Raw genomic sequence first — 22,785 nt, 5'->3', positions numbered from 1 at the left:
AGCACGGGGTTAGACACAGATTAAAGCTCCATCTACACTGTCCCTTTCAAACAGTCCCAGGACAGGTACAGCACGGGGTTAGATACAGAGTAAAGATACCTCTACACTGTCCCAATCAAACACTAGCAGGACAGGCACTGCACGGGGTTAGATACAGAGTAAATCTCCCTCTCCACTGTCCCCATCAAACACTCCCAGGACAAGTACAGCACGAGGTTAGATACAGAGTAAAGCTCCCTCTACACTGTCCCCATCAAACACTCCCAGGACAGGTGCAGCACGGGGTTAGATAAAGAGTAAAGCTCCCTCTCCACTGATCCCATGAAACACTCCCAGGACAGATACAGCACGGGGTTAGATACAGAGTAAAGCTCCCTCTACACTGTCACCATCAAACACTCCCAGGAAAGGCACAGCACGGGGTTTAGATACAGAGAAAAGCCCCCTCTCCACTGTCCCCATCAAACACTCCCAGGACAGGTACAGCACGGGGTTAGATACAGAGTAAAGCTCCCTCTACACTGTCCCTATCACCAGGACAGGTACAGCACGGGTTTAGATACAGAGTAAAGAATCCTCTACACTGTCCCCATCAAACACTCCCAGGACAGGTACAGCACGGGGTTAGATACAGAGTAAAGCTCCGTCTACACTGTCCCCATCTAACACTTCCAGGACAGGTACAGCACGGTGTTAGATACAGAGTAAAGCACCCTCTGCACTGTCCCCATCAAACACTCCCAGGACAGGTACAGCACGGGGTTCGATACAGAGTAAATCTCCCTCTACTCTGTCCCCATCAAACTCACCCAGGACAGGTACAGCACGGGGTTAGATACAGAGTAAAGCTCCCTCTACACTGTCCCCATCAAACACTCCCAGGACAGGCACAGCTCGGGGTTAGATACAGAGTAAAGCTCCCTTTCTACTGTCCCCAGCAAACACTCCCAGGACAGGTACAGCACGGGGTTAGATACAGAGTAAAGCCCCCTCTTCACTGTCCCCACCAAACACTCCCAGGACAGGCACAGCACGGGGTTTAGATACAGAGAAAAGCTCCCTCTACACTGTCCCCACCAAACACTCCCAGGACAGGTACAGCACGGGGTTAGATACAGAGTAAAGCTCCCTCCCCACTGTCCCCATCAAACACTCCCAGGACAGGTAGAGCACCGAGTAAGATACAGTGTAAAGCTCCTTCTACACTGTCCCCATCAAACACCCCCAGGACAGGTGCAGCACGGGGTTGGATACAGATTAAAAGCCCATCTACACTGTCCCCATCAAACACCCCCAGGACAGGTACAGTACGGGGTTAGATACAGAGAAAAGCTCCCTTGACACGGTCCCCATCAAACACCCCCAGGACAGGTACAGTACGGGGTTAGATAGAGTGTAAATCTCCCATGACACTGTCCCCATCAAACACCCCCAGGACAGGTACAGCACGGGGTTAGGTACAGAGTAAAGCTCCCTCTACACTGTCCCCATCAAACACTCCTAGGACAGGTACAGCACGGGGTTAGATGCAGAGTAAAGCTCCCTCGACACTGTCCCCATCAAACACTCCCAGGACAGGTACAGCACGGGGTTAGATGCAGAGTAAAGCTCCCTCGACACTGTCCCCATCAAACACTCCCAGGACAGGTACAGCACGGGTTTAGATACAGAGTAAAACTACCTCTACACTGTCCCCATCAAACACTCCAAGGACAGGTACAGCACGGGGTTAGATACAGAGTAAAACTCCCTCTATACTGTCCCCACCAAACACTCCCAGGACAGGCACAGCACGGTGTTTAGATACAGAGAAAAGCTCCCTCTACACTGTCCCCATTAAACACTCCCAGGACAGGTACAGCACGTTGTTAGATACAGAGTAACGCTCCCTCTCCACTGTCCCCATCAAACACTCCCAGGACTGGTAGAGCACCGAGAAAGATACAGAGTAAAGCTCCCTCTACACTGTCCCCATCAAACATTCCCAGGAGAGGAACAGCACGGTGTTAGACACAGAATAAAGATCTCTCTATACTGTCCCCATCAAACAGTCCCAGGACAGGTACAGCACGGGGTTAGATACAGAGTAAAGATACCTCTACACTGTCCCAATCAAACACTCCCAGGACATGCACTGCACGGGGTTAGATACAGAGTAAAGCTCCCTCTACACTGTCCCCACCAAACACTCCCAGGACAGGTGCAGCACGGGGTTAGATACAGAGTAAAGTTCCCTCTCCACTGATCCCATCAAACACTCCCAGGAGAGTTACAGCACGGGGTTAGATACAGAGAAAAGCTCCCTCTACACTGTCCCTATTGTTGGGAGTTTGTACTGAGTATTGTATAAGTATAGGTAACTTGTCCTAGATATTATATAACCTAGATATGGCATGCAGAATCATAGGTTTTAGTGAAATAATAAAATAGAGTTAGGTGAGTAATGAAATGAATGGGTGATCTATGTAACCTGATGTAATTTAGCATAACCCTGTGTGAAGTAACATAATCAAACACAGAATAGACAACCTAATGTAATCAAGTATAGTTGACATAATCAAAGCAGAAGACCCAGAAAAGTAGCTTAGCAATTACTAATTAATAAAAGCAACTACTAATCATTTGGGAATACAGTGAATATTGCTTCGTGACTTACTTTAGTAATAAACCATAATAAACAAGAAAGAATAAAGAAAGCAGATGTTTCCTATACATTCGGCCTAAGTCAGCTAAACCACGATTGTTGCACAAGCAGAAAAGTAGAGATAAGGGCAGGAGTTATAACCACCATGGTTTAAGAGACAGAGAGAGGAAAAAGGAAGCGACCAATCGTGACTAAAACAGATAAAAGGCATCTAAAAATAATAGTGGCCAAAAGCGAGGTCCGGTTGTAGAGTAAGATAAGAAAGATGAGGACCTTGAGATATGGAACTAAAATGTATATAAAAAGCCTGTAAGCCTGAGGGCTCTTCGGATTGTTCCGGACATCCCGATTTTATTCTCTTGTACTAGTTGAATAAAATCCACTGCTTGGAAGATCGCTGTTCAGACTCTCTGTTCTAATCGATACTCACGAATTGTCGTCTTGGGGAACCACGACAGAATTGGCGCTGCGAGCAGGGTTGGAGCGAGATCGCCCAGAAAAGCATCTGGAAGGAGTGGCGGAGACGGAGGTCCGACCGGGGCTGGACATCCCAAAGCCGGCATTCTGACAGCAAGGTGAGCAAATTTGTATTGCATGTAAATCCTTGTTGTCGGAAAAGGGATCTCGAGGCCCGGCGCACCCGGCTCTTTGCTGGTCCTGGATCTCCCCAAACCCAAAAGATATCCTGCAAAGGTGAAGCTAAATTGGGTAAAGTACTTTGAGAGACTGAGCCTGATCTGAAGAGTGGAGCATTGCATGCAAAAGCGCGCTGAGAATACTGTATTGTCTGTGAATGGGTAAAAAGTGAGACGGGAAAAAGACCGAACGCTAAATTAATGCAATTAGGTTAAGTCAAGCGGTTTGGAGCGGGTTTTTCAGGTCACGACTTGCCCGGAAGAGAGTAAGTGTGGAAGAATCTGCCAGTCCAAACCTACCCAGGACCTCGGGTAACGGACGTCAACCGAGAGGGAGAGAGATCAGTGAGAGATCGCTCTCTGACCTAATACGGTAATTAAAAGCACATTACACTGACACGACCACCTAGCGGTGAGATTGATACAACAGGTTGAAAAGAAAAGTCAGGGGATTAAAAATTAACAAAAAACAGAAGCAACCCTGGATTGGGAAAAGGTTACACATGTAACTAATTTAGAAGAGATAAAAAATGAGTGGCCGTATGTGAACTGGGAAGAAATAGCCGACAGGAATTGGATAGACGAGATAGAATTAGAAACTCTAGAGAAATTAATAAAGGAATCTGACCGCTACAGGGTTTCTGTACAAATAGACAAACAAGTGAGAACATACTACCCCATAGCCCGGGAGAGGAAGATAGTGCCGGGACAGGGGATTACTGGGAAGTGGATATCGGAACCCCGGTTAGAGTTACAGATATTGACAAAGGAAACCCAAGAGAAAGGTAAACAGGGGACTGAACACGGGAAAATAATACAGCAAGTGATCATCACTGTGATACCTAACTCTGACAAATTGAGTGATAAGAATTGTGACAGTAGCCCAAAAAGACGAATAATGGAACACAAGTTTAGAACACCAGTGGAGAAATTAGGGGAGAAGTTCCCAGCCCTTAGGGGAGATATAGAACACGTTTCTAAAAAGTGGGCTAAAAGAACAAGCAAGACCAATACACAGTGGCCGGAGGAAGGCACATGGGACGTAGAGAGGTGTGAGGACCAGAAAGGAATGATAAAGAACTATAAAATTAAGGATAAATCGAGCAAAAGAAGGGAGAAGCGAGAAAAGGAGTTAGAAATACTAGCATTGTTTGAGCAAGAGGGGAAAGAGAAAAGAAGGGCATGGAGGGGGGACAGGAGGCAGATGCCAGTACAATTTCGGGAAAAAGCAGAATTGGAAGATCCAAACGAAGCCCCGCCCCCATATTTAGGGGAACAGAGCTCCAAGGGACTGTACCCAGTTATATCAGGTACAATGAATTTTGAGGGAGAATATAACATGGAACCAATGACGAAGGATGAATGGAAAGAAAGGGAGAGAGAAAAGAAACAAGATATAGAAGAAGCGGCTAGGAAAGTAGAAGAGGAGTTGGATGAGCTGAGTCAAAAGAGAAAGGAATTGATAGAAGAAGTAAATATGGTAGAACTTTTGGAATGGGCAAAGGAGACAATGAAAGCGGATAAGGAACGAGAAAGGAGAGGGAAGAATGTTAAAGAGGGATGTAAGTGGAGAACAGAAGAGGATCTCTCCAAATATGGGAGTGAGACGTCACAGGGAAGAATAGAAGGAAAGAGAGTAGGATGGAACAGAGAGGAAAAAGAAAAAGAAGAGATAGGCTGGGAAGTACCCGAAGGGACAAATAGACAAAGATTGGAAAAGCCATGGACATGGAAACACCCAGAGAGGTACCCGGAGAAAAATAGAAAAAAGGGAAAGATGGAAGAAGAGACAGAAGCAAGTAGTGAAGACGAAGGGGGACAATCAGTGTTAGGGGGACGAAGAAAATCACTGCGAAAGAAACACAAACCTGTGAAATTTCCAGATGAGGATAGAAGAGAAAAAAGCATGCTCCCAGTGATTCTGAAGGGTGGCAGACTGCAGTATATCCCTTGGTCAGGACAGGATCTGCCTAGTTTAATTAATGAATTACCCAATATTTTGGATGGAGCTGGAAGGTGGATTGGACAGTTGGAGGCGGGAATGATGGGGAAAAGGATGGCACTGGGTGACGTCAAAGCTCTCTTGACAAAGGTGCTAGGAATGGACCAAATGGCAGAAATAATGAGACGTGCAGGCATCCCGATGGCAGCTTATGACCCAGACGTAGATGGGACACCCATGGACCCGTATCGCCAAGACATATGGCAGGCATTGCGGGATACATACCCCAACCGAATGGATGTAAAAACCCTAAGGGGGGAGCCATTGGGTGAGGAGGAGAATGCGGCTGTATACGTGGAAAAACAATTAAGAAGATGGAGAAGGGACACGGAAAGGGACATTCTAACAGACCCACTGACCAATGCCATGTTCCGGGCTACAATACTGGAGGGCTTGCCAGTCCCAGCTAAAACAAGACTGGAGGAGGTGGTGGGCTTGGACTCAAAAAGTTACCGAGAGTTTGTTGATTATGTTGCCCATGCAGTAGAGAGACATCGCAAAGATGAAAAGAATGCAGACAAACAGCTGAAGGAGATACAACGTAAACTCCTTCAGGCACAGTTGGAAGAGATCAAAAACAAGGATAAGATAAAGGCAAAAGAGGATCTCGTACCCAGAAAAATAGCACCGGTGGTGGTGGAACAAAAATTAGAGGAACAACCAGCACCAATAATATTAGGGGGGAGCGGAGATGGAGGCCAACCCATCGTAACCTATAACATTTCTGCCTTCCCACTGTCCATAAACCCAGAAGCTTGTGGCCTAAATTATCAAAATCCATACGCTCTGCAAGGTCAAACTGACAGGAATAGAAATGGGAAAGGACAAGGAGGTGGTAGGCCATCCTATCAGAATCAGAGAGGACAGGGACAGGTTAATAATCAGGCTCCGAGACAGGGACCATTGCCTGGCCCTCCAGGGGTGTGTTGGGGGTGCGGGGAGGCAGGGCACATAAAAAGGAATTGCCCGCGAAATTCCCACAGGCAGGGAGAGAACCAGCAGCAGACAAGCCAGCAAATGATCCAAGTGTCACCAAACAGCATCCCGATGTTTCAAGGGCCGGTAAATCATCAAATTTCCCCATAGGGAGGCCCAGAGAACCCCAAAATGGTAGGACAGTACGTACAAATAACAGAAACCGCAGAACAGGAGCCTATAGTTAACGTTAGAGTAGGAGGGATCGAGGTCCCCATGATGATAGACACCGGCGCCACATGTACGTGCATACAAACGAAATATGCGGATCACTTACCATTGTCAAACCAGTTTATAAAAACTGTGGGGTTCTCGGGGAAAGTAACATTAGCTCGAATGACGACGCCGGTGCCTGTTACCATTGGAAACAAGACTACCCATGTACCTGTCTTAATATGTGATAAAACTCCTTTAAATCTATTAGGAAGGGATGCAATCCTAGGTTTGGGACTAAAATTAGAATGTACAGAACAGGGAATTGATTTGATGGGAATATATCCACTTGAGATACCAGGAGAAGAAAGGGTTAATGTATATTGGTTGGGAGATGTAGAAGAACAAGTTAAAAGAGAAATATGGGAAATTTGGGGAAAACTTATAGATGCCAGGATACCTCAAGCCAAATGGCCAAGAACAGAATTACACAGTACAATGATATTTGATGAGAAGCAGGAACCTGAGATCCAGGAGAAATGGGAAAGAGAGGCGGGACAAGAACAGGAAATAGAGACAGGAAGTATTTTAATTGGACTAGAGGGAGCAGCCCTCACAATCGTTAGGAATAAATGGGTTGATAAATGGTTCTCTGTACCTGGAGCAGGGCCACATGTCACATTGAAAGTGAATCCGGAATATAGATCAAAAGACCTAGGACCAATGGTGTTGAAAGCACAAGACTTAGAATTTGTTCAGACAGACAATATAGATATTTGGACGTCCAGTGACGGACAAATGACGAAGATAATTTTGGATGTTAAGTTGCTTGGGAAACCAAAGCAAGTAACAATAGGAGTGCAAATTGAGAAACATGAACTAGAATGGAGAGAGAGTTTAGAGCAGGATTTGAACTCCCTCCCGCAGGAATTGTGGTCCAGACAGGACACGGATGTGGGGAGGGTCAAAACCGCTAATCCAGTTGAAGTCAGATTAAAGACAGGACGCCAGGGGCCTTATAGGCCCCAATATCCAATCAAGACAGAAGCAATTGAGGGAATTAGAGGAACAATTAAGGGATTGATAGAAGCAGGGGTATTAAAAGAGACCCGAAGCAGGTGTAATACACCGCTGCTACCGGTGAAGAAAGCGGACGGAGAAAAATGGAGATTGGTGCATGACCTCAGAGCAATTAATGAGGTAGTGGAAGATATGCCAGTAGAAGTTCCGAACCCTTATACCTTGTTGACAAATATACCACCTGAAAGTAAATGGTTTACTGTGATAGACCTATGTTCGGCATTTTTTAGTGTGCCGTTAGCTCAAGAAAGTCAGTATCTCTTTGCATTTACGTTCGAAGGGAAACAATACACATACAACAGGATGCCCCAAGGATTTAAACATTCTCCACATGTATTCAATCAGGTGTTGAAAGAAGATTTAACAGGAGTGCAGTTGGAAGGAACACTGATACAATATGTGGATGATTTGTTATTATGCACAGAAACACAAGAACAATGCAGGAAGGATAGTTTAAAACTGTTAGAAAGACTAGCAGAAGGGGGCCATAAGGTATCCAGGAAAAAGCTGCAGATGTGCCAGGAGAAAGTAGAGTACTTAGGAAGAGACATATCAGCGGGACAGAAAGGGATAGCTTCTCAGCAGATCAAAGCTGTATTAAAGATTCCGAAACCACAGACGGTGGGCCAAATGATGACATTTTTGGGAATGACAGGATTCAGTTCAGAATGGGTGGAAAACTATGCGGAAAAAACGCAGGCACTACGAAAGGTAATGAAGGAGGCAGGGTGCGAAGAATTGAAAGCCAAATTGAAATGGGATAAAGATGCTTCAGACGCATTTGAAAATATAAAGACAGAAATGGCACAAGCTCCGGCATTGGCTTTACCGACATATGACAAACCCTTTGACTTATTTGTGAGTAACAGGGAAGCCGGATTTGCTACAGCAGTGCTAACACAGGAAAATTGCAAGGGTAGACGAAGGCAGGCTGTAGCATATTACAGCACCAGGCTAGACGACGTAGCAATGGGATATCCTCCGTGCTACCAAGGCCTGGCAGCAGCTTGGTGGGCGTATGAAAAGGCATCTACAGTCACAATGGGATATCCGATAAACATACATGTGTACCATAAGGTAGCTGAGTTGATTGAGAAAGGGAAATTTGTTCTGACACCGGCTAGAATTCATCATTTTCAAATGCTGACCACATTTCCGGACATTACGATAGTAAAGTGTAATAGGGCTAACCCAGCTGACTATATGCCACTGCCACATGAGGGAGAGGAGCATGAGTGCGTAAGAGAAACCAGGGCATTTATGAAATTGAGGCAGGACTTGAAGGCAGAAAGCTTAAGCACAGAAGGGAAGAGGACATTGTACGTGGATGGTTCATGTTGTAGGGATCATAAGGGAAATCATGCTGGCTATGCAATAGTCGAACAGAAAGGGAAATCGTTTGAGGTAATAGAGGCAAAAGAATGTGAACAGCCATGTTCAGCCCAGTTAGCGGAGCTTGAAGCACTGACCAGAGCATGTGAGTTAGCAAATGGAGAAGCAGCGGAAATTTATACTGATTCGGCCTATGCCCACGGGGTCTGCCACCTGTTTGGGGCAATATGGAAGCAAAGGGGATTTATGAAAAGTGGAGGAGGACCAATACACCACGAGGGTCAAATTAGGGCTTTAATAAAGGCCATGATGGGCCCAAGAGAATTAGCCATAATTAAGTGTCAGGCGCACAAAAAGGGGACGGATAGCATCACACAGGGAAACACCAAAGCAGACCAGGCAGCTAAAGAAGCATCAGGATACATTGAGGCCACAATAGCCCCAGTAGAGATAGCAAGACCACACCCAGGGCCAGGTGTGGGGAATATCGAACCTCAGATCACTTTAGAAGATGTGGCACAGCTACAGGAGGAAGCCCCTGTAGCTGAAAAGACAATGTGGAAAGATAGAGGAGCGATACAAGGACAACATGATCAAGTGTGGAGAAATGGGGAGGGATTGGTCATAGCACCCACAACATTACTGACCGTACTAATCAGCGAAGCACATGGAGTGGACCACTGCGCCAGAGGAGAGGTGGCTAGGAAGATCAAGAAAGAAGGATTCTGGTCACCATACCTGCAGAACTCAATTGATTACATGCTAAGTCAGTGTGAGGTGTGTGCTCAGAATAATATCAGGAAGGGCATTACTGCCCCAATAGGGCATATACCCATTCCCGAGGGACCATTTCAACATCTCTGCATGGACTATGTAGATATGGGAAAGGTGGTGAGGGGGAAAAGATACATGCTAGTGATTATTGATCGATTCAGCAGATGGATAGAAGCAACACCATCCAAAGATCAAGGATCTGGAACTGTCATTAACTTCCTGTCAAAAGAACTTATCCCGAGATTTGGCATACCCATGCAATTAAGTTCAGATAATGGGTCTGCTTTTATAGGAAGGGCACTAAGGGAAACTCTCTCAGCACTCCGAATAAAGCAGAGGTTTGGATGTGTGTATCATCCTCAATCCCAAGGGATGGTGGAGAGAGCAAACGGAACCCTTAAGGCTAAAATCAGCAAAATTTGCAGTGACACAGGAAAAAATTGGATGGATGCTCTGCCATTAGCTTTAATGCAATATAGGTGTCAGGAGAACAGAATCACACATTTGAGCCCACATGAGATGATGACAGGAAGAGTAATGCCGGTACCAAAGATCAGAGGAGCAGGTGGCCCCGCGCTGGAATGTTTAGATCAGGACGCAAGAGAGTATGTACGACAATTAACTATTATACATAGAACTATATTTGAACAGGAAAAAGCCAAAGAGGAAGAGAGCCCTGCAGCAGAACACCTTATCAGACCTGGAGATCGAGTATACATCAGGAAGTTCCGGAGACGTTGGAACGAACCGAGAAGGGAAGGACCATTTGAAGTCACTAAGGTGTCTCCCACGGCGTTGCAAGTTGAAGGCAGCACACTGTGGTATCACTTGAATCATTGTACCAGAACGGTAACTGGGGTAGAAGAGAGAGGGGAGGTTGAGGACGGTGCCGGTGCGGATCAAAGTAGCAGTGAGGAAGACATAGAGCAAGACGAGGAGACTCGTGGGGAGGTGGAACAGAGTCAAAGTAGACCGGAAGGAGTAGATGATGATGAAAGTAGTCCTGTGCATGGGCTGGCTGATGATACAAATGCCCAGCCTGAGCCTGTTAGTCAAGATGCCGAAGAAGGTGAGAACAGGGAGGGGCCCTCATTCCCTACCTGGGACTTGGAAACTATTTCCTTTGAGGACTTCCTTGACCCATAACAATGGAAAGTGGAGTTCAGAGACCATAAGGGTGCAGGTTCAGGGAGGTGGAATATTAAAACAAGCCAGACGAAAACGGTCAGCAAGCACAAATACTGTATGGGAGAAAGCACAGACAAACGCTTGGTGGAAATGGGCTGCATATACTGGTAAGAAAAATAATGATGGGAAAGATTGTGTGATATGTGCGGCGGACAGACCACACACCCAGGTAGCTGATATACCGTGGGGATCAGGAGACTGTTGGACCATGATATTAAAATGGAAAAAAGAAATGTGTCGCCCATATAGCACTATCCCACGCATCTATGTACACAAGAATCGAACTTACAAGTATGACGCAATAGACTGTTCAGCTAATGCATGTGATAACCTTTGTAAGGGGACAATGCCGAGATGTCAAGTCGAATGTATCCTACGTGCTGGGGCAAAGCATATCTCCTCCCATGTGGCCCGCCAGTGTCCAATATGGCCAAAATCGGCTGTGGATGCGGTCCCGGAGGAATGGCAGGTAAAACCCAACTTACAAGTCCAAGATTGCTATTGGAGGGAACAAGACGCGGGAAGTAATTTGGGAAATTACACAGGACAGTGTGAAAGGATTTGGGACGTTTCTGACATCCGTGGTCTGCTCAACCCTGCTACTGCCAACATAACAGGGGGAATGTCACCCCCTCCCTATGTATTAGAACATCAAACAAATCAACTGGCCGATCTCTGGTGGCTTTGTGGCCCGGAAAAAGGGCTGCTGGCTACGTTACCACCGGATTGGCATGGCCTGTGTGCTCGAGTAATGCTGGCCCAGAGCACTGTGATACTACCGGTGGAAAGCAGCATTACATCACGTAGAGCTAAGAGAGCATATACCCTTGACCCTAACGTAAAACTGGATGCAATTGGCCAACCCCGAGGTATCCCGAATGAGTTTAAAGCTAGGAATGAAATAGCCGCTGGGTTTGAATCCATCTTTTTCTGGATATCACCCAACAAGAATACTGAGTGGATCAATTACATTTATTATAATCAGCAGAGGTTTATTAATTATTCGAATGATGCCCTGGCTGCTTTGGGGGAGCAGTTGGATGCAACCAGCAAAATGGCATGGCAAAATCGACAGGCATTAGATTGGCTTCTAGCTGAAAAAGGAGGTGTGTGTGTTATGTTTGGGGATCAGTGTTGCACATTTATCCCTAATAACACTAGTCCAGAGGGGTCTTTTACACAAGCCATGAATAAGTTAAAGAATCTTGCGACAGAGATGAAAGATAATGCTGGATTTGGACAGGGGGTATGGAGTTGGTTGGATAGAATGTTCGGAAAATGGGGGGCATGGTTTGCCAAGGCCGGAGCTATAGCAGTCACAACAATAGTCATTTTGGGATTAATATTTTGTTGTCTCCTACCCGTCCTGAGATCCTTCCTTTCCAGGATAGCGGCACGGCAGATGGTGACTCGGGTGCTCAGCAGTTCGCGTTCAGGACGAACAACAGAAGAATGGGGAAACCTTAAGTCGCCCCCTCAAAGTGAATTTACCATGACCTTGGTTGAAGTTGAATCTCGTCACTCTATGAGCTAACTGCAGTTATGGACGATCGTCTGGTGAAAACGATACGCACCTTGCTGAAAGTCGCGACTGCCCGAAAGAACTTAGTCTGTACACAGGAATCAGTCTTTTTTCCCTTTCCTTGCCAAGAGTGGGGAGGTTTTTGGCTGATGACTGTTAGGAGCAGGCAACCTGGGGGAGCAGCCCGAGAATCTGAATCTGGCTAGCCGCATTATGTTAAAAGTATAACAGGGGCATTGGCCCCTGGCCAAAATATTCGGCTCCTCCACATTGCCTGCAGAGAGCGATTAGATTTAAAATGCATTTTCTAAAAAACGAGGGGTTATTTGAGTTTGGTAATTGTGGTGAGGCTAGGAGATAGCCTCAAAGGGGGGACATGTTGGGAGTTTGTACTGAGTATTGTATAAGTATAGGTAACTTGTCCTAGATATTATATAACCTAGATATGGCATGCAGAATCATAGGTTTTAGTGAAATAATAAAATAGAGTTAGGTGAGTAATGAAATGAATGGGTGATCTATGTAACCTGATGTAATTTAGCATAACCCTGTGTGAAGTAACATAATCAAACACAGAATAGACAACCTAATGTAATCAAGTATAGTTGACATAATCAAAGCAGAAGACCCAGAAAAGTAGCTTAGCAATTACTAATTAATAAAAGCAACTACTAATCATTTGGGAATACAGTGAATATTGCTTCGTGACTTACTTTAGTAATAAACCATAATAAACAAGAAAGAATAAAGAAAGCAGATGTTTCCTATACATTCGGCCTAAGTCAGCTAAACCACGATTGTTGCACAAGCAGAAAAGTAGAGATAAGGGCAGGAGTTATAACCACCATGGTTTAAGAGACAGAGAGAGGAAAAAGGAAGCGACCAATCGTGACTAAAACAGATAAAAGGCATCTAAAAATAATAGTGGCCAAAAGCGAGGTCCGGTTGTAGAGTAAGATAAGAAAGATGAGGACCTTGAGATATGGAACTAAAATGTATATAAAAAGCCTGTAAGCCTGAGGGCTCTTCGGATTGTTCCGGACATCCCGATTTTGTTCTCTTGTACTAGTTGAATAAAATCCACTGCTTGGAAGATCGCTGTTCAGACTCTCTGTTCTAATCGATACTCACGAATTGTCGTCTTGGGGAACCACGACACTATCACCAGGACAGGTACAGCACGGGTTTAGGTACAGAGTAAAGAAACCTCTACACTGTCCCCATCAAACACTCCCAGGACAAGTACAGCACGCGGTTAGATACAGAGAAATGCTCCCTCTTCACTGTCCCCATCAAACACTCCCAGGAAAGGCACAGCACGGGGTTTAGATACAGAGAAAAGCTCCCTCTACAGTGTCCCCATCAAACACTCCCAGGGTAGGTACAGCACGGGGTTAGATACTGAGTAAAGCTCCCTCTCCACTGCCCCCATCAAACACTCCCAGGACAGATACAGCACGGGGTTAGATACAGAGTAAAGCTCCCTCTACACTGTCCCCATCAAACACTCCCAGGACAAATACAGCACGGTGTTAGATACAGAGTAAAGATCCCTCTACACTGTCCCCATCAAACACTCCCAGGACAGGTACAGCACGGGGTTCGATACAGAGTAAATCTCCCTCTAGTCTGTCCCCATCAAACACACCCAGGACAGGTACAGCACGGGGTTAGATACAGAGTAAAGCTCCGTCTACACTGTCCCCATCAAACACTTCCAGGACAGGTACAGCACGGTGTTAGATACAGAGTAAAGCACCCTCTGCACTGTCCCCATCAAACACTCCCAGGACAGGTACAGCACGGGGTTCGATACAGAGTAAATCTCCCTCTACTCTGTCCCCATCAAACACACCCAGGACAGGTACAGCACGGGGTTAGATGCAGAGTAAAGCTCCCTCTACACTGTCCCCATCAAACACTACCAGGACAGGTACAGCACGGGGTTTAGATACAGAGAAAAGCTCCCTCTACACTGTCCCCATCAAACACTCCCAGGACAGGTACAGCACGGGGTTAGATACAGAGTAAAGCTACCTCTCCACTGTCCCCATCAAACACTCCCAGGACAGGTAGAGCACCGAGTAAGATACAGAGTAAAACTCCCTCTACACTGTCCCCATCAAACACTCCCAGGACAGGTACAGCACGGGGTTAGATACAGAGTAAAGCCCCCTCTACACTGTCCCCACCAATCACTCCCAGGACAGGCACAGCACGGGGTTTCGATACAGAGAAAAGCTCCCTCTACACTCTCCCCATCAAACACTCCCAGGACAGGTACAGCACGGGGTTAGATACAGAGTAAAGCTCCCTCCCCACTGTCCCCATCAAACACTCCCAGGACAGGTACAGCACGGGGTTAGATACTGAGTAAAGCTCCCTCTCCACTGCCCCCATCAAACACTCCCAGGACAGATACAGCATGGGGTTAGATACAGAGTAAAGCTCCCTCTACACTGTCCCCATCAAACACTCCCAGGACAAATACAGCACGGTGTTAGATACAGAGTAAAGATCCCTCTACACTGTCCCCATCAAACACTCCCAGGACAGGTACAGCACGGGGTTCGATACAGAGTAAATCTCCCTCTAGTCTGTCCCCATCAAACACACCCAGGACAGGTACAGCACGGGGTTAGATACAGAGTAAAGCTCCGTCTACACTGTCCCCATCAAACACTTCCAGGACAGGTACAGCACGGTGTTAGATACAGAGTAAAGCACCCTCTGCACTGTCCCCATCAAACACTCCCAGGACAGGTACAGCACGGGGTTCGATACAGAGTAAATCTCCCTCTACTCTGTCCCCATCAAACACACCCAGGACAGGTACAGCACGGGGTTAGATACAGAGTAAAGCTCCCTCTACACTGTCCCCATCAAACACTCCCAGGACAGGTACAGCACGGGGTTAGATACAGAGTAAAGCCCCCTCTTCACTGTCCCCACCAAACACTCCCAGGACAGGCACAGCACGGGGTTTAGATACAGAGAAAAGCTCCCTCTACACTGTCCCCATCAAACACTCCCAGGACAGGTACAGCACGGGGTTAGATACAGAGTAAAGCTACCTCTCCACTGTCCCCATCAAACACTCCCAGGACAGGTAGAGCACCGAGTAAGATACAGAGTAAAGCTCCCTCTACACTGTCCCCATCAAACACTCCCAGGACAGGTACAGCACGGGGTTAGATACAGAGTAAAGCCCCCTCTACACTCTCCCCACCAATCACTCCCAGGACTGGCACAGCACGGGGTTTCGATACAGAGAAAAGCTCCCTCTACACTCTCCCCATCAAACACTCCCAGGACAGGTACAGCACGGGGTTAGATACAGAGTAAAGCTCCCTCCCCACTGTCCCCATCAAACACTCCCAGGACAGGTAGAGCACCGAGTAAGATACAGAGTAAAGCTCCTTCTACACTGTCCCCATCAAACACTCCCAGGACAGGTGCAGCACGGGGTTGGATACAGATTAAAAGCCCATCTACACTGTCCCCATCAAACACCCCCAGGACAGGTACAGTACGGGGTTAGATACAGAGTAAAGCTCCCTTGACACTGTCACCATCAAACACCCCCAGGACAGGTACAGTACGGGGTTAGATAGAGTGTAAATCTCCCATGACACTGTCCCCATCAAACACCCCCAGGACAGGTACAGCACGGGGTTAGGTACAGAGTAAAGCTCCCTCTACACTGTCCCCATCAAACACTCCCAGGACAGGTACAGCACGGGGTTAGATGCAGAGTAAAGCTCCCTCGACACTGTCCCCATCAAACACTCCCAGGACAGGTACAGCACGGGGTTAGATACAGAGTAAAGATACCTCTACACTGTCCCAATCAAACACTCCCAGGACATGCACTGCACGGGGTTAGATACAGAGTAAAGCTCCCTCTACACTGTCCCCACCAAACACTCCCAGGACAGGTGCAGCACGGGGTTAGATACAGAGTAAAGTTCCCTCTCCACTGATCCCATCAAACACTCCCAGGAGAGTTACAGCACGGGGTTAGATACAGGGTAAAGCTCCCTCTACACTGTCCCCATCAAACACTCCCAGGACAGGTACAGCACGGGTTAGATACAGAGAAAAGCTCCCTCTACACTGTCCCTATCACCAGGACAGGTACAGCACGGGTTTAGGTACAGAGTAAAGAAACCTCTACACTGTCCCCATCAAACACTCCCAGGACAAGTACAGCACGCGTTTAGATACAGAGAAATGCTCCCTCTTCACTGTCCCCATCAAACACTCCCAGGACAGGCACAGCACGGGGTTTAGATACAGAGAAAAGCTCCCTCTACAGTGTCCCCATCAAACACTCCCAGGGTAGGTACAGCACGGGGTTAGATACTGAGTAAAGCTCCCTCTCCACTGCCACCATCAAACACTCCCAGGACAGATACAGCACGGGGTTAGATACAGAGTAAAGCTCCCTCTACACTGTCCCCATCAAACACTCCCAGGACAAATACAGCACGGTGTTAGATACAGAGTAAAGATCCCTCTCCACTGTCCCCATCAAACACTCCCAGGACAGGTACAGCACGGGGTTAGATACAGAGTAAAGCTCCGTCTACACTGTCCCCATCAAACACTTCCAGGACAGGTACAGCACGGTGTTAGATACAGAGTAAAGCTCCCTCTACACTGTCCCCATCAAATACTCCCAGGACAGGTACAGCACGGGTTTAGATACAGAGTAAAGCACCCTCTACACTGTCCCCATCAAACACTCCCAGGACAGGTACAGCACGGGGTTAGATACAGAGTAAAGCTCCCTTGACACTGTCCCCATCAAACACCACCAGGACAGGTACAGCACGGTGTTAGATACAGAGTAAAGCTCCCTCTACACTGTCCCCATCAAATACTCCCAGGACAGGTACAGCACGGGTTTAGATACAGAGTAAAGCACCCTCTACACTGTCCCCATCAAACACTCCCAGGACAGGTACAGCACGGGGTTAGATACAGAGTAAAGCTCCCTCTACACTGTCCCCATCAAACACTCCAGGAGAGGTACAGCACGGGGTTAGATACAGAGTAAAGCTCCGTCTACACTGTCCCCATCAAACACTTCCAGGACAGGTACAGCACGGTGTTAGATACAGAGTAAAGCTCCCTCTACACTGTCCCCATTAAATACTCCCAGGACAGGTACAGCACGGGTTTAGATACAGAGTAAAGCTCCCTCTGCACAGTCCCCATCAAACACTCCCAGGACAGGTACAGCACGGGGTTCGATACAGAGTAAATCTCCCTCTACACTGTCCCAATCAAACACACCCAGGGCAGGTACAGCACGGGGTTAGATACAGAGTAAAGCTCCCTCTACACTGTCCCCATCAAACACTCCCAGGACTGGTACAGCACGGGGTTAGATACAGAGTAAAGCTCCCTCTCTACTGTCCCCAGCAAACACTCCCAGGACAGGTACAGCACGGGGTTAGATACAGAGTAAAGCCCCCTCTTCACTGTCCCCATCAAACACTCCCAGGACAGGTACAGCACGGGGTTAGATACAGAGTAAAGCTACCTCTCCACTGTCCCCATCAAACACTCCCAGGACAGGTAGAGCACCGAGTAAGATACAGAGTAAAGCTGCCTCTACACTGTCCCCATCAAACACTCCCAGGACAGGTACAGCACGGGGTTAGATACAGAGTAAAGCTCCCTCTACGCTGTCCCCATCAAACACTCCCAGGACAGGTACAGCATGGGGTTAGATACAGAGTAAAGCCCCCTCTACACTGTCCCCAACAATCACTCCCAGGACAGGCACAGCACGGGGTTTCGATACAGAGAAAAGCTCCCTCTACACTCTCCCCATCAAACACTCCCAGGACAGGTACAGCACGGGGTTAGATACAGAGTAAAGCTCCCCCTCCACTGTCCCCATCAAACACTCCCAGGACAGGTAGAGTACCGAGTAAGATACAGAGTAAGGCTCCTTCTACACTGTCCCCATCAAACACCCCCAGGACAGGTGAAGCACGGGGTTGGATACAGATTAAAAGCCCATCTACACTGTCCCCATCAAACACCCCCAGGACAGGTACAGTACGGGGTTAGATACAGAGTAAAGCTCCCTTGACACTGTCCCCATCAAACACCCCCAGGACAGGTACAGTACGGGGTTAGATAGAGTGTAAATCTCCCATGACACTGTCCCCATCAAACACTCCCAGGACAGGTACAGCACGGGGTTAGATGCAGAGTAAAGCTCCCTCGATACTGTCCCCATCAAACACTCCCAGGACAGGTACAGCACGGGGTTAGATGCAGAGTAAAGCTCCCTCGACACTGTCCCCATCAAACACTCCAAGGACAGGTACAGCACGGGGTTAGATACAGAGTAAAACTCCCTCTCTACTGTCCCCACCAAACACCCCAGGACAGGCACAGCACGGGGTTTAGATACAGAGAAAAGCTCCCTCTACACTGTCCCCATTAAACACTCCCAGGACAGACACAGCACGTTGTTAGATACAGAGTAACGCTCCCTCTCCACTGTCCCCATCAAACACTCCCAGGACTGGTAGAGCACCGAGAAAGATACAGAGTAAAGCTCCCTCTACACTGTCCCCATCAAACATTCCCGGGAGAGGAACAGCACGGTGTTAGACACAGAATAAAGATCTCTCTATACTGTCCCCTTCAAACAGTCCCAGGACAGGTACAGCACGGGGTTAGATACAGAGTAAAGCTACCTCTACACTGTCCGCATCAAACACTCCCAGGACAGGAACTGCACGGGGTTAGATACAGAGTAAAGCTCCCTCTACACTGTCCCCATCAAACACTCCCAGGACAAATACAGCACGGTGTTAGATACAGAGTAAAGATCCCTCTACACTGTCCCCATCAAACACTCCCAGGACAGGTACAGCACGGGGTTCGATACAGAGTAAATCTCCCTCTAGTCTGTCCCCATCAAACACACCCAGGACAGGTACAGCACGGGGTTAGATACAGAGTAAAGCTCCGTCTACACTGTCCCCATCAAACACTTCCAGGACAGGTACAGCACGGTGTTAGATACAGAGTAAAGCACCCTCTGCACTGTCCCCATCAAACACTCCCAGGACAGGTACAGCACGGGGTTCGATACAGAGTAAATCTCCCTCTACTCTGTCCCCATCAAACACACCCAGGACAGGTACAGCACGGGGTTAGATACAGAGTAAAGCTCCCTCTACACTGTCCCCATCAAACACTCCCAGGACAGGTACAGCACGGGGTTAGATACAGAGTAAAGCCCCCTCTTCACTGTCCCCACCAAACACTCCCAGGACAGGCACAGCACGGGGTTTAGATACAGAGAAAAGCTCCCTCTACACTGTCCCCATCAAACACTCCCAGGACAGGTACAGCACGGGGTTAGATACAGAGTAAAGCTACCTCTCCACTGTCCCCATCAAACACTCCCAGGACAGGTAGAGCACCGAGTAAGATACAGAGTAAAGCTCCCTCTACACTGTCCCCATCAAACACTCCCAGGACAGGTACAGCACGGGGTTAGATACAGAGTAAAGCCCCCTCTACACTCTCCCCACCAATCACTCCCAGGACAGGCACAGCACGGGGTTTCGATACAGAGAAAAGCTCCCTCTACACTCTCCCCATCAAACACTCCCAGGACAGGTACAGCACGGGGTTAGATACAGAGTAAAGCTCACTCCCCACTGTCCCCATCAAACACTCCCAGGACAGGTAGAGCACCGAGTAAGATACAGAGTAAAGCTCCTTCTACACTGTCCCCATCAAACACTCCCAGGACAGGTGCAGCACGGGGTTGGATACAGATTAAAAGCCCATCTACACTGTCCCCATCAAACACCCCCAGGACAGGTACAGTACGGGGTTCGATACAGAGTAAAGCTCCCTTGACACTGTCCCCATCAAACACCCCCAGGACAGGTACAGTACGGGGTTAGATAGAGTGTAAATCTCCCATGACACTGTCCCCATCAAACACCCCCAGGACAGGTACAGCACGGGGTTAGGTACAGAGTAAACCTCCCTCTACACTGTCCCCATCAAACACTCCCAGGACAGGTACAGCACGGGGTTAGATGCAGAGTAAAGCTCCCTCGACACTGTCCCCATCAAACACTCCCAGGACAGGTACAGCACGGGGTTAGATGCAGAGTAAAGCTCCCTCGACACTGTCCCCATCAAACATTCCCAGGAGAGAAACAGCACGGTGTTAGACACAGAATAAAGATCTCTCTATACTGTCCCCATCAAACAGTCCCAGGACAGGTACAGCACGGGGTTAGATACAGAGTAAAGATACCTCTACACTGTCCCAATCAAACACTCCCAGGACATGCACTGCACGGGGTTAGATACAGAGTAAAGCACCCTCTACACTGTCCCCACCAAACACTCCCAGGACAGGTGCAGCACGGGGTTAGATACAGAGTAAAGTTCCCTCTCCACTGATCCCATCAAACACTCCCAGGAGAGTTACAGCACGGGGTTAGATACAGGGTAAAGCTCCCTCTACACTGTCCCCATCAAACACTCCCAGGACAGGTACAGCACGGGTTAGATACAGAGAAAAGCTCCCTCTACACTGTCCCTATCACCAGGACAGGTACAGCACGGGTTTAGGTACAGAGTAAAGAAACCTCTACACTGTCCCCATCAAACACTCCCAGGACAAGTACAGCACGCGTTTAGATACAGAGAAATGCTCCCTCTTCACTGTCCCCATCAAACACTCCCAGGACAGGCACAGCACGGGGTTTAGATACAGAGAAAAGCTCCCTCTACAGTGTCCCCATCAAACACTCCCAGGGTAGGTACAGCACGGGGTTAGATACTGAGTAAAGCTCCCTCTCCACTGCCACCATCAAACACTCCCAGGACAGATACAGCACGGGGTTAGATACAGAGTAAAGCTCCCTCTACACTGTCCCCATCAAACACTCCCAGGACAAATACAGCACGGTGTTAGATACAGAGTAAAGATCCCTCTGCACTGTCCCCATCAAACACTCCCAGGACAGGTACAGCACGGGGTTAGATACAGAGTAAAGCTCCGTCTACACTGTCCCCATCAAACACTTCCAGGACAGGTACAGCACGGTGTTAGATACAGAGTAAAGCTCCCTCTACACTGTCCCCATCAAATACTCCCAGGACAGGTACAGCACGGGTTTAGATGCAGAGTAAAGCACCCTCTACACTGTCCCCATCAAACACTCCCAGGACAGGTACAGCACGGGGTTAGATACAGAGTAAAGCTCCCTCTACACTGTCCCCATCAAACACTCCAGGAGAGGTACAGCACGGCGTTAGATACAGAGTAAAGCTCCGTCTACACTGTCCCCATCAAACACTTCCAGGACAGGTACAGCACGGTGTTAGATACAGAGTAAAGCTCCCTCTACACTGTCCCCATTAAATACTCCCAGGACAGGAACAGCACGGGTTTAGATACAGAGTAAAGCTCCCTCTGCACAATCCCCATCAAACACTCCCAGGACAGGTACAGCACGGGGTTCGATACAGAGTAAATCTCCCTCTACACTGTCCCAATCAAACACACCCAGGGCAGGTACAGCACGGGGTTAGATACAGAGTAAAGCTCCCTCTACACTGTCCCCATCAAACACTCCCAGGACTGGTACAGCACGGGGTTAGATACAGAGTAAAGCTCCCTCTCTACTGTCCCCAGCAAACACTCCCAGGACAGGTACAGCACGGGGTTAGATACAGAGTAAAGCCCCCTCTTCACTGTCCCCACCAAACACTCCCAGGACAGGCACAGCACGGGGTTTAGATACAGAGAAAAGCTACCTCTACACTGTCCCCATCAAACATTCCCAGGACAGGTACAGCACGGGGTTAGATACAGAGTAAAGCTACCTCTCCACTGTCCCCATCAAACACTCCCAGGACAGGTAGAGCACCGAGTAAGATACAGAGTAAAGCTCCCTCTACACTGTCCCCAGCAATCACTCCCAGGACAGGCACAGCACGGGGTTTCGATACAGAGAAAAGCTCCCTCTACACTCTCCCCATCAAACACTCCCAGGACAGGTACAGCACGGGGTTAGATACAGAGTAAAGCTCCCCCTCCACTGTCCCCATCAAACACTCCCAGGACAGGTAGAGTACCGAGTAAGATACAGAGTAAAGCTCCTTCTACACTGTCCCCATCAAACACCCCCAGGACAGGTGAAGCACGGGGTTGGATACAGATTAAAAGCCCATCTACACTGTCCCCATCAAACACCCCCAGGACAGGTACAGTACGGGGTTAGATACAGAGTAAAGCTCCCTTGACACTGTCCCCATCAAACACCCCCAGGACAGGTACAGTACGGGGTTAGATAGAGTGTAAATCTCCCATGACACTGTCCCCATCAAACACTCCCAGGACAGGTACAGCACGGGGTTAGATGCAGAGTAAAGCTCCCTCGATACTGTCCCCATCAAACACTCCCAGGAC

The 22,785-nt window shown here is 48.1% G+C and overlaps 1 protein-coding gene across 2 annotated transcripts; it reads left to right on the top strand.

Annotated features, from left to right (window-relative positions):
• Nucleotides 1-2,334: 2,334 nt before the first annotated feature.
• Nucleotides 2,335-13,353, top strand: LOC140405634 (uncharacterized). 2 transcript variants are annotated; one of them, XM_072494173.1, is made up of 2 exons: nucleotides 2,335-3,219; nucleotides 10,247-13,353. In XM_072494173.1, exon 2 carries the CDS (start codon nucleotides 10,581-10,583, stop codon nucleotides 12,315-12,317), a length of 1,737 nt encoding a protein of 578 aa, XP_072350274.1. In that variant the 5' UTR covers nucleotides 2,335-3,219; nucleotides 10,247-10,580; the 3' UTR covers nucleotides 12,318-13,353. The 2 variants fall into 2 exon arrangements, with proteins under 2 accessions (XP_072350274.1, XP_072350273.1); XM_072494172.1 differs by having other exon boundaries at nucleotides 2,336-3,652.
• Nucleotides 13,354-22,785: the final 9,432 nt, after the last annotated feature.

This window comes from Scyliorhinus torazame, unplaced genomic scaffold (assembly GCF_047496885.1).
Source record: "Scyliorhinus torazame isolate Kashiwa2021f unplaced genomic scaffold, sScyTor2.1 scaffold_165, whole genome shotgun sequence".
Lineage (NCBI taxonomy): Eukaryota > Metazoa > Chordata > Chondrichthyes > Carcharhiniformes > Scyliorhinidae > Scyliorhinus > Scyliorhinus torazame.
This window is presented reverse-complemented; position numbering and strand designations above follow the sequence as displayed.